The sequence below is a fragment of the Benincasa hispida genome, chromosome 4 (assembly GCF_009727055.1).
Source record: "Benincasa hispida cultivar B227 chromosome 4, ASM972705v1, whole genome shotgun sequence".
Lineage (NCBI taxonomy): Eukaryota > Viridiplantae > Streptophyta > Magnoliopsida > Cucurbitales > Cucurbitaceae > Benincasa > Benincasa hispida.
The window spans coordinates 20502400-20515783 of record NC_052352.1 but is presented as its reverse complement, the minus strand read 5'-3'; the positions used below and the strand labels follow the sequence as shown (position 1 = coordinate 20515783).

The following is a 13384-nucleotide window of genomic DNA, read 5'->3' as shown; positions in this document are numbered from 1 at the left end:
CCAACACGAATGATCAGGATCAAACTATCTATGACAAGTCACAACACTTTTGACCATTCCATAAAGCGGGCCACATCCGTAGCGTTACCAGGATAAGGTTTCCCTCCTATATCCATATACTACAGACCATTTTAGTTATCACTCAAGACATGATCCACTTGTATGTCACCACATACATACTTGAGTCACATACAGATGACCATGGATTTTATGTTTATTGTTGTCACACCTCGCCCTAGATCACCCTCTTAGCCTAGAGAAGGGCGTGACTGCATCAGTTATGAACCCTTAGGCTGACATTTACTGCCTAAAAACTCTTGCGAAATAACTCTGATACCAAATACAAATTATATGCAACAGGACGGCTGTAGGCTCACAATTTATTAACTTAGAAACTTAATATGTTTAGAGTAATTACAATATTAGATTTACAAGTCCCAAAACCCACAAACCCTAGTCCCTATATGAACAATAGTAACATGTGTACAATATTAATCGTAACCACCTAGCAAACGTTTACAAGTCTTTTAGTCCTTTAGTGGAAGAGTAGATATCGAGCTGTCTTTAGAGGATTTGACCTCTACCTGTGGGGGGAAAAAAACAAAAACATTTGAAAATGGGGTGAGCTTACGCCTAGTGAGTGACCGAAAAAACATAGTAAATTCTCATGCATAATTTCAGAAAATAGTTTTATCTGAAATATAAACGTTTGCAACATAAATATTTTTCAAGCGTAAATTATATAAAACTGTTTTAAACATAAAACAGTAAAATAATTTCTCAAGTCAAAGTACTGTATATTTGGTAAAATAATCCCAACACCAACTACTAGTCTAGAGAGAACCCTTTTGCTCAATCTCTGACTTTATTCACCTGTGGCCACACTAAGTACCTTCACACATTAGGTACTATTGCTTAGATACCTTCTCCTTGTACTTCAGTATCGAGCTATTAGGATACCTTTTCCAACGTACTTCAGTATCCCGTTGGCTTGGTACCTTCTCAAACGTACTTCAGTACCAATAGATACCTTCTCCTTGTACTTCAATATCTAGTTGGGTGGATGCCTTCTCCTTGTACTTCGACATCGCATTTTACCAAAACTATTTATAAACAACTTTTCTCTTAAAAGCATGTACCATATAACCTATATACAACATGGCTTTAAAGATGGTAACGCATGCTGGATAAAATCAATACATATACATATGTAAATAGTTTTTCAACAATATGCATGCGTTCAAATCACAATTCAAACTTGTTTGGAAACCACTTTAGAAAACTAGTAGGCATGAGAATTATTTTTGCAAACATGCTTTCTGTAAAACGTTTGTAATCAAAACAACTTAAAAACGTTTTAGTTCGAAAACATTTTAGCCAGTCACCTCGAATTCTTAGGAACTTTTCACTCTAGTAGCTCCTCAGGTCCCTTTTTCACCCCTAGAATTCAGATTCAACTTACAACTTAGATTACTCATAGTTTCGGACCTTATTTAGAAATAATTCCTTGTACAAACTTATTCTAAAATGTCTTAGGAATCTTACCCTAAACTTTCAGCTTAGAATTTCTCGTGGTTTGGCCGGAATCTCAAAATCTTCAAGACTGGCTTAGACTGATCTGACAGTCTGACCCTTCTATTTTCTTCTCAACCTCCAGCCCAGTTCCTTTAAGTCTTTTCCTCCGACAACCCTATTATGAAAACTAGACTTTGAGAGCTTTCAGATGGCTTTGAAATCACTCCAAACACACAAGTAGATTGGAAGATCTCCTCATCCAAAATTGACATATTCCTCTAAACTCTCACTGCCCTCTACTTTCTCTACGAAATTTATGATTTTTGTGTGAAAATGAAATCCCAACTCCCTATTTGTAGGCGTTCAAATTGCTCGTGGGATTGACAGCACCTACTTGGCTGCATGTCCAAATGTTTAATCCTCCCTTTATCAACGTAAGCTGACTTAACCTTGATTCAATGTGTTCTTCCCAAACGCATCCAAACAATTTCTTAGGGTTTAAGAATTTCTCTTAATCGGACACCTAGATTTTAATTGACGTTTGCCCTTACGTCTTAAAGCTTTGTTTGTATTCAAATTAGGGTTTTTACATGCATAATCCACCCCAACGCGTCCAAATACATCACCCAAAAGCTTGCTCGGCCGTTCAATGCATAGGCGAGGCATGGGCGTGACGTTCGAATCAGACAAAGAAAGGCTAACGCATAGGCGCTCTCGCTCTTTCTGCTCTCAACAGTGTCGCTCTCTCCCACTTTCTCACTGGTCTCGCTCTTTTCACTCTCACTCTCTCTAGCAATCTCGCTGGTCAGCTCTCTTCAATCTCGCTCTCTCCAGCTTTCTCTCCAACTTTTCTCTCCACTCTCGCTCTCTCCAGCTTTCTCGCTGGTCTCGCTTTCTCCCATCTTCTATCCAATCTCGCTCTCTCCCATTTCCTTTCCAATCTCGCTGGTCTCGATCTCAATGATCTCGCTCTCTCCATCTTTCGCTACTGTGACAAATGTTCCCTGTATATTTTTTTTTACCCATTTACTCACAACTTAATGATATTTTTACACGGATCTTCCAGGATAATTCCAAAATAATATTTTCTATATTTTTCCTTAATTCCTTACTCCGTACTTCATCTAATTTTTCATACTTAGCCGTATTCTTCCCCGAATTTTCCAAACTCAATCTTCATATTATTCCACATTAATTCCACGTACTTAATTTCTATATTTATTCCCAATATTTTCCCCCAACTTTTCCAATATTATTTTCTCCTTTCAAATCTCCATTCCTTCTTTCACCAATCACACTAACTGTTTTCAGCAACCTATTTATTATACAAATTTCATTACAATTTTACCAATTAAAGCTCAACTTAAATTATTCAAGGAAATCTACTTAACACTTCGAAATTTCTTTCCCCTTAACTTAGGATCTAACTTTCACTTAGTTAATTCCTTTTATCACTTGCTTAAGTAAGGAAAATAGAAATCCGGGTTTCACAATTGGTTTGTGGTAAAATAAATAAAATAAGCAACTGAGCAAAAATACAAGATGTTAAGTAAATATCATATATTATACAACACGAGCGTTCGTACAAACTGTTTATAAACTATAGGACACGAAACTTTAGGGCATCAACCCCAACATTACGTAGACGATATCGTACTCATTGGGAATGATGTAGGTCTACTGACTGACATAAAACAGTGGCTGGCAGGCTAATTCCAAATGAAAGATTTGAGAAAGGCGCAGTTTGTTTTGGGCATTAAGATATTTAGGGATCGTAAGAACAAATCGCTAGCCTTATCTCAGGCATCGTACATTGACAAGATTCGTGTCAAGTATTCGATGCAAAACTCCAAGAGAGGTTTGCTACCTGTTAGGCATGGAGTTGTCTTGTCTAAGGAATAGTGTCCTAAGACACCTTAAAAAGTTGAAGAGATGAGACGGACCCCTATGCATCGACTGTTGGTAGCCTGATGTATGCAATGTTATGTACTAGACCTGACATTTGCTATGTGGTGGGGATCGTCAGTAGATATCAGTCTAATCCAGGATTAGATCATCGAGAAGTTGTTAAAACCATCATAAAATATCATAGAAGAATGAGGGACTACATGATTGTGTATGGGTCTAAGGATTTGATCTACAGGATACACTAACTCTGATTTTAAGACTGATAGGGATTCTAGGAAATCTACTTCAGGATCATTGTTTACTCTGACTAGAAAAGCTCTAGTCTAGAGAAGCACAAAGTAGTGGTGCGTTGCTAACTCCAGTATGGAGGCAAAATATATAGCAGCTTATGAAGCTTTCAAGGAGGCTATTTGGCTCAGGTCATTCTTAACTAATCTAGAAGTTGTTCCAGACATGTCAACGCTCATCACCTTTTATTGTGATAATAGTGGTGTTGTGGCTAATTCCAGGGAGCCTAGAAGCCACAAGCGTGGAAAGCATATTGAGCAAAAGTATCACTTGATTTAGGAGATTGTGCATCAAGCGAATGTGATCATCACGTCGTTTGTCCGTTTACAAAGGTTTTCATGGCTAAGGTGTTTGAGGGTCACCTGGAGAGGCTGGGTTTGCGAGACAGGTTGCATCTAGTCTAGGGCAAGTAGGAGATTTTACTAGGCATGTATCGTATGTTTGTTAGCTCTCAAAAAGAGCTAATTTTATGTCCTTAATTCTTCTATTTTGGATGATTCTTGTGTTCTATTTGTTTTATTTTGTAGGAGAATTGATCCAGTGGAGCAAGTACGCTGTGGAGATAAAAGTTCAAGCCAAAAGAATGAAAAATTTGGAGTCAAATGACCAAAATGAGCGAATATGTCAAAAAAAGACCAAAGTGCCCTGTTTTAGCATTGCAGCGCTCATAAATTACCCGTGTCCAATGCTTGCTTGACATTTGAAGATAGTAAGCTGGTGTGCAGGGCAGTGTTGCAATGCTACCCCGATCGTTACAACCTCCGAAGATAGACAACGCCACTGTTATGACACCACCCCAATGCGCTAGCCAACCGCTGAAAGGCAAAATGGTCCACATTGCAACACTATGAACTTCAACGGACAATCCTCCTCCGCACGTGCACAATCGAGCATTAGTGCTCATTTCAACATTGCATTAAATCTATAAATTGATGTTTTTGGATTCAACCGAGGTAAAGAAAAATAGAGCTTGAAGACGTTCTTGGGAGATGATGGAATTGCTAGGCAAATTTCATCATATTCAGCCATCTTTCTACATCTTTGATTTATTTTTCAATATTCTTATGTTAAGCTAGGTAAACTTTTCTTGGGATTAGTTGTATGTTTAAATTCTTGAAGGAATTCTAGTTAATTTACAAAATTGTTGTGAATTCGATGGGATGATTTGATTTAATTTTAATAGAATTTTTATGAATTGATCTAACAAATTATTTTATTGAAATTCTTGTTTGCAAATTCATCATAGCCTATGCAATATTGATTGATTTAGTTGCAAAAATTAGGGTCACATGTGTAAAGTCTAGACTTTTTCTGACCAAACTCATGTATGCCCTAATTTAATCATTCCCAATTAATCATGCTACAAGATATGGCTATCTGGCTTGTAGTATGTCTCAGCGATTGAACCCTTTCGTAATACAATTCGGGTTTAACTTGTATTTCGCTAAGAAAGAAAAGTTGTAAATTGAATTAGGGTTAATTTGTTTAATATCGAATTTGGCTAATTGGGTTGTTAGATTTTCTAATAGGTTGAGGGGTTCACAGATTTAGTACAATTAATTGGTGCCTAATGATAGAAATATTAAACATATACACTAATCCCAAGGCTTTTTTTATTGATTTAATCCAACCCTTTTTACGTACTCAATTTTGTTTCTTTACGTTGCATGTTAATTTTTCGTCATTATTTTCACAAATCCAATTAAACCCTAGTCATATGGAATTCTCTAATTAACCTGGCTAGTCATTAGTTTCCCTGTGGATTCAACCCCATTCTTATTGTTTTACTGCGTTTGTGGGTATAAGTATAGAATCGATGAATTTATTTCTTTGTTTGTGTTAGTTAGCATGTGCAACAACATTTCTGTTAAATTTGAACCTCGAGCAAATTGGCGTCATTTTCAGGGAAACTTGGCAACTAGCCTAGGGGATTTTAGGATTCGAAACAAAAAAAAAGTGTTGTTGATTTTCTTTGGTTTATGACCTGCTCCTCTAGAAGTGTAGATCTTACTTTTGTTGTAGATATTAACCAAGAGGAAAGGATAATCCGAAGGAGGCGCTGAAAAGAGACATCGGAAGAAGGAAACCAACAAGTTGCTGACAACACAATAGGAGCAATGGGAGAAGAAGTTTGAGAGAAAACTCAAAGGGAGCTGGAAGAACCAGACATGGATCAACAGCCCCTTTGCATAGTCTTTCCTCCTACCACCATACCGTTTGAGCTTAAGCCAAAGCTAATAAACCTGTTGCCAACCTTCGGAGGGATAGCAAGAGAGAACCCTCAACACATCAAGGACTTCCATATGGTGTGTGTAAGTATGTGACCTCATGGAGTTACAAAAGAAAAACTAAACCTTAGGGCTTTTCCTTTCTCATTACAAGATGATGTTAAGGATTGGTTGTACTACTTAGCTCCAGAGTTGATAACTACTTTGAATGAACTAAAAAAGAAATTTTTCGAAATTTTTTTTCCAACTTCTAGAGACCATTCAATTAGAAAAGACATCTATGGAATTAAAAAATTTGTAGGTGAAACCGTGTTTGAATACTGAAAAAGATACAAAAGATTATATGCTAGTTTCCCCTACCACCAGATTTTCTGATCAGTTGTTAATTGAATATTTCTATAATGGTTTACTATCTAGTGACAGAAGTATTGGGATTGGTGTCTTAATTCTCCTGGAGTTTCGTCGTTCGTAATCATATACATTGTTTTATGAATAAAATAAATGTTATTTCATTCTGGCATTTACTCATATCCAATAAACAAAGCTCCATGGTTATCTTATGTAAACTTAAGCATGTATATGTGATATACAAGTGGATCATGTCTTAAGTGATAACCTAGATAGATCTGTAGTATAAGGATTAAGGTGGGATACCTATCCTGGTGACACTACGATGACTCACTTTGTAGAGGTTTGCAAGTGTTGTAAACTACTAAAAATGGTAGATCGTGACCATTCATGTGGAGACATGCGAGCAGGGGTGTCCTATACAAAGAGTTTGTATAAGACTGGACCACGAGATGACTAGACTCTTTATATAACGCCGTTGGTACTAGAGACTTACATCTCACCTAAATGACTATAGGTGACACGACCTCAATCCTGAGTGTTTTGGGAACTCCTTCCTTTGAGGGCGGTTCTTTGATTAGTATGGTGAGAGTGGCCAGATTGCCAACTCAACATGCCTACCTTTGGGGACTTGTCTGATCTGGGAGCTGTGGGAACTCACTTACACAAGATGGAATTCAACTCCTTCCCGAAGCAGGGGTAAGTAGAAAGATTGCTACAGGGGCACAATTGCTACAGGAAACATGCCTACTTAAAGGGTTGAATCATGGGCTTGAACATAGTGGCCAAACCTTCTCTTTGGAAGAGAGGACTCAGTCATAGTAGGACTATGACTTATGTTCATTAGAGGATTCAGTGGTACTTAAGGAGTTAGATGTTACTACAGGGGCACAATGGTTATTGGCTGAGCTGTACTACGAGCGATCTGTGAAGGGTTGTCGCATTTTGATTGGTTAAGATGGACACATAATATTATCTGTGGTAAGGAGAGTTTAGCTGTCGATCTTTAGTGGAGTGCTTGGCAGTTAACGGATGGTGGATCCGTGACTAAAGAGTTAGTCAGTTATTCATGTACCATTGGAGCTTCAAGCTACAGGTTCATAAGTCCCCTTGGTAGCTCAATAGATTCAAGTTGAGGATCAGTTCTTGGTTTGATTTGAAAGTTCAAATTGACAAGAGGTAATTCGATTATATATGATATGATCGGTATGGTGTATGAGTTTACATCTAGTGGAGGATTAAAGTAAATGAGATTTACATTAAGTGCCATGAAATAGAAAAAAACTATGATTTGTTATGTTTTCATGAGATGAAATATTAAAACTATAGGTTATAAACATATTATGATAAGTTAGTTATCTTTTTAAATATATAATCAATTGAGTGGGAGGTTATTGGTGGTTTCATGGTAACCGTGAGATAAAAGAAAAAAATGTTTTTTCTAATTTTAGTAAGAATTTGCAAAGAAGCAAAGATTTGAGATTTTTCCAATCTCGAAAAATTACTCACTGAGAGTTGACAAGTAAATAAGATTTACTAAGCAACAGCTTGGTTAGTAGTCTAGACGATCGTGGGAGTGTTCTTTAGGCGATAGATATCAGCTAAGCGATGAGGTTAACACGGTTCGCCATAACTTTTTGCTAGACGATCGCTTGCTTTTCCTAAACAATTGGGCATCGACCTATATGATAGAATTATTCATCTCCCACTTTGGCTCAATCATTTACATGATTTGTGGTTTCTTCGTTTTTCTGCCTCAAACAAGTCCACACAGAGCCTATTCTCTGGATTCTACACATCGAGAATACCAAGGTAGCCTTTTTTGTTGTGTTATACTCAACTCGAAAATTGTCAAGTGTTCTATTGGAGGCCGATCATGGTGTTCGGGGTGTTCGGACCTTGGCGATCGCTTAGTTTCAAGTGCGCGGTGTTCGTGCAGTGTAGCGGTCTATTGGACGTGTGTTCGTGTGTTGCTGTGATCGAGTGTTCGGTGATCAAGGAGCTTGAAGATGAGTTTACAAAGTGTGTAGATTTTTGTCCTGATTTTTTGTATAGCATGCTGTAATTTCATATTTTAGCATAACCGTATGTTTCCGTTTGTGATTGTAATTGTAAAGTTCATATACATGTAATTTGGAATGATCTTTCCGCTGCTCATGGAAAATCCTTCTTATCCAATTTCCTTCAAGAAGTTCCATTGAATCTATTTGGCTTGGAGGTGCTCTTTCTGATAAGACACCTAGGGAGGCCTAGGAATTAATCTCATGCATGGTTGAAAATGATCAAAATTTTGGGACTAAGGCAACTGAATCTGACTCACTGCTAATTCTGAGGTAAAGGAATTAAGATCTCAACTCTCTTAATCTTTGAATTCTCTTTGTGATCACAGATGGCCCAAGGAGGAGTAGCTCAAGTGAACCTTGTTGGAGCCTGTGGAGTGATTAGGCAGCCTTTGAAGCAGCTGTCCCTAAGCCCAAGTTAATGAAGTTGGGGGTTATCATAGGAAATATGACCCTCATTGCTCTAGTTATAAACTAGAGATGGCGAGATCACCCTAATCTCAAAATGGGGAGGTTAAGGCCATGGTCAAAGCATAAAATAGTTCCAATCACTCCTATCAACTGTCATCATCCTCTTCAGACTCTGTCGTTAGAGATATTGTCAATCTTTGTCTGACCATTCCTTAAAATTCAGCAAGATATCTAGCAGCCTGCAAAAAAGACTCCCTCTAGTTATCACAGGATACCAAGGCTTGGCAGTAGGAAACTAGAACGATAGCAAATTTAAGCTCTCACGTCACACAATTAGTTGCTGTGGCTGGGTCGTTTAGAAGCAAGGGACGGGAAAGCTACTTGCTCCGCCAGACTATGCCAATGTGAGTACCATCACACTCAGGAGTGGTAAGGAGCTTCCATCACCCATACCCTCATCAGACACCTCGCCTCTACCTAGTTAGCCCAATGAAGAAGTCTAGCAAGGTGAGAAAAATGAGACTAAACCCGAGGCACGCCTACCTACCCCTAAGGTAAGTATTTCTCCCTTGCCTTCAGTTGAACCTTACATATCTAAGGCTCATTTTCCTAGTAGGTTGGTGAAACTGAAGTAGGACAACAAGGATGAAGACTTGATCGAAATGTTTAAAAATGTTCAAATCAATATTCCCTTCTTGAATGCGATTCAACATATTCCTAGGTACACTAAGTTCCTCAAGGAACTTTGCACCAAGAAGAGGATAGGTAAGGATAAGGAGCGGGTTGCGGTAAGTAAAAATATTTTGGCTTTGCTTAAACATAATATGCCTGAGAAATGTTGAGACACAGGTATGTTTACTTTACCTTGTGTCATTGGTAGTAGAGTCATTCGTCATGCCATGCTTGATCTAGGGGCTTCTATTAATGTCATGCCTTATCATGTGTATGAAGATCTTAAATTAAAGGATTAACAAAGAATTGTTGTGTGTATCCAATTGTCTGATAGATCTTACATTCAACCCTTAAGGATAGTTGAGGATGTATTGTTGCAAGTTAAAAAATTGATTTCCCTATTGATTTCTATATTTTGAAAATGGATGAGGTTTCTTCCTCTTCTTCTTCTACAATTCTGTTAGGTAGACCCTTTATGAAAACTGCAAAAAAAAATTATGTTGATAAGGGTTTTCTTTCTGTAAAGTTTGATGGAGAAGTGGTTGCATTCAATATCTATGATGCTATGAAATTTCCTGAGGAATATCTATCCTTTTATATGATTGAAATACAAGATTTAGTGGATGAGATTGTTTTGCAAGATAGTGATGATGACTCTGTTAAGTTGATTGCTCCACATATTGATTTGGATTTGCATGACTTGCATGATCTATCCCTCCCTTCTATTGATGTTAGCAACCATCAGGAACCTTTTTCCGATGTTGTCAATTTGCAAGTACAAGAGATTGAGTTGAAAGCTCTCCTAAATCATTTGAAAGACATGTACCTCGGGGAAGGAAACACCTTTCTAGTTATAATCTCTAAGGAGTTGACACCCACCCAAGAGGAATCTTTAGTTGAGACCTTGAAAATTATAAGAAGGCCATTGGGTGGACTCTTGATGATCTTAAGAGAGTAAGTCATTCTCTGTGCCTGCACAAAAAAACCTTGGAGGAAGGAGCCAAAGCCATAGTTCAACCACTAAGAAGGCTCAATCCCACGATGAAGGACGTTGTTCTCAATGAAATTATCAAGCTAAATGAGGTTGGCATAATTTACCTAGTTCCTGACATTAAATGTGTTAGTCCTATTCATGTGGTACTAAAGAAGACCAGCATGAAAATTGTGGAAAACGATAAAGGTGAGATGGTTCCGATGCGCGTCCAAAACGGATGGAAGATGTGCATCGACTTTCGAAAGCTCAATGAGATAACTAAAAAGGATCACTTTCCTATCTCGTTTCTTGACCAGATGGTGGAATGGCTTGTCAAGAAGGCATTATTTTATTTTCTTGATAGGTTCTCGGGATTTTACCAAATCCCAATCGCTCAAGAGAACCAAGAAAAGACTACCTTCACTTGCACTTACGGGACCTACACCTTTAAGAGAATGCCATTCGGGCTTTGCAATGCCCCAGGTATGTTCCAAAGGTGTATGATGAGTATTTTTTCTGATTTCATAGAAAAGTGCATTGAGGTTTTCATCGATGATTTTACAGTTTACGGAGAGTCTTTCGATGATTGTCTCCATAATCTTGGTCTTATGTTGAAATGTTGCATTGAAACTAATCTTGTACTGAATTATGAGAAGTGTCATTTTATGGCTTCACATGGCAATGTTCTAGGACAACTAGTTTATGCTAAGGGAATTGAGGTAGACAAGGCAAAGATAGATGTTATTGCTAATCTACCTTATCCTACTTGTATCAGGGAGATTTGTTCTTTTCTTGGTAGCACAGGTTTTTACAGACATTTCATCAAGGATTTTTTGAAGTTGGCTTTACCACTATCCACATTGTTGTAGAAGGCTGTGCTTTTTGAGTTTGACAAGGAGTGTTAAAAGGCCTTTGACACTTCGAAGGAAAAGTTGACTTCCACCTCGATTCTTCAGCCCCCACGATGGGATATTCTGTTTGAGATAATGTGTGGTGCTAGTAATCTAGTAGTGGGAGTAGTTTTGGGAAAACGAGTTGACAAGAAAAGTCATGTTATATGCTTCACATCGAAGACCCTAAATCCTACCCATTTTAACTACACCACAACTGAAAAAGAGTTCTTGGCAATTGTTTTCACTTTAGACAAACTTCGCTCTTACATTCTTGGCTTTCCTATTACTATTTATATTGACCATTTTGCTCTTAGGTACCTCATGACCAAGAATGAGTCTAAGCCTCGACTTATTCGATGGATGCTTCTTCTTCAGGAGTTTGCCTAATTCCAATTATGCTTCTTCTTCAGGTACCTCAGACCATTTGAACATGATTATGCAAGAAGAGGATCTTATGCCTGTACGAGAGGATTTCCCTGATGAGTTTCTATTTCAGATCGCCACATTGATGCCATGGTGTGTTGACATGATAAATTTTCTTGTGTCAGGTAAGTTCCCTTATGATATGCCTAGTTTTAGGAAGGCTAAACTAAGGAGTGACTCGAAATACTTTGTTTAGGACCCAACATACCTTTGGAAAATTTGCTCAAACCAAATAGTTTAGAGGTGTGTCCTCAATAAGGAATTTGAGTCTGTACTTTCATTTTGTCATAAGATGACGTGTGAAGGGCATTTTAGCCCTAAAAGGACTGCTAGGAAGGTTTTAGATAGTGGTTTGATCTGTGACTCTCTATTTGCTGACTGCTTTGCATTTTGTAAATCTTGTGAGAAATGTTAGAGGTTAGGATCTTTGTCTAGGAGAAACAAAATGCCACTTAACTCTATTATTATGTGTGAGGTTTTCGATGTCTAGGGTGTGGATTTCATGGAACCCTTTCCTTCTTCCTATGGGTATTTATATATACTCTTAGCCGTTGATTATGTATCGAAGTGGGTTGAGGCTATCCCCGCTAGGACTAACAATATTACTGTTGTTTCAAGATTTTTAAGGGCTAACATCTTTTCTAGGTTTGGTATTCCTCGAGCCATAATCAGTGATAAGGGTTTGCACTTTTGTAATCGAACCATTGAGACTCTTATCAGGAAGTATGGAGTTCATCATCAAGTTGCTACTCCGTACCACCTTCAGACGAATGGCCAAGCAGAAATATCCAATCGAGAGGTCAATAGTATCCTTGAGAAAACTGTTAACCCTACGAGGAAGGATTGAAACATGCGCCTCGACGATGCTCTTTGGGCTTACATAACTGCTTTCAAAACTCCCATTAGGAGAACGCCCTTCAAGCTTGTCTATGGCATGGTGTGCCATTTGTCGGTAGAGGTCGAGCACAAGGCCTATTGGGCGGTTAAGCTATGAAATATGAATTTAGCTTAGGCTGGTGAAGAAAGGCTTTTGGAACTACAAGAATTGAAGGAATTACATCTTGAAGACTCTAAGAACTCGAGACTCTACAAGGAAAAGAAAAAGCTAATTCACGATAAGGGTCTTGCAAAGAAAGAGTGTAGGGTCGGTCAGAAAGTGTTGCTTTACAATTCGCACCTCTTACTTATGCCCGGTAAGCTTAAGTCAAAATGGCTTAGTCCTTTTGAGACTATTAATGTGTTTCCCTATGGTGTAGTTGAGAATAGAAGCCTTGAGACTGGAAAGGAGTTTAAGGTAAACAGGCACCGCCTCAAGATCTTCAATGAAGGGAAAGTCAACTCACCTCGCTCGAGTTTTCTGTTGAATTCACTCTCAATCACTTAAGCTCGTCCCTACCCAACGTCGAGCAAAAAACGTTAAATGCTGCGCTTTCTGGAGGCAGCCAGGTGTTAAAATTTACATGCTTTAGTTTCTTTTTCTTTGTTTCTTTTTTTGAATAAGTTGAAAGATTGGCTGATTACACTTATTTTTCTTCATAGGAAAATCATACTTTTGGCTCTTGAAAGGATAGGTTTCCTTTGATCATGCTTGTGTCCAATTCCAAAGGATTTTTTTTCTATTCCCCTAGTCCCCTCTTTTTGTCCTTAACATGAATTATAGCTTAG

The 13384-nt window shown here is 38.1% G+C and overlaps 1 protein-coding gene across 1 annotated transcript; it reads left to right on the top strand.

Annotated features, from left to right (window-relative positions):
• Positions 1-12569: 12569 nt before the first annotated feature.
• LOC120076124 lies at positions 12570-13103 on the top strand. The gene is made up of 2 exons (XM_039029901.1): positions 12570-12656; positions 12732-13103. Exons 1-2 carry the CDS (start codon positions 12570-12572, stop codon positions 13101-13103), a joined length of 459 nt encoding a protein of 152 aa, XP_038885829.1.
• Positions 13104-13384: the final 281 nt, after the last annotated feature.

Bases quoted from the DNA above. Each gene is read 5' to 3' on its own strand.
- LOC120076124 (XM_039029901.1), top strand. From the start codon at position 12,570: ATGCGCCTCGACGATGCTCTTTGGGCTTACATAACTGCTTTCAAAACT. The intron at 12,657-12,731 runs GTGTGCCATTTG...AATTTAGCTTAG, and splicing joins TCAAGCTTGTCTATGGCATG to GCTGGTGAAGAAAGGCTTTT.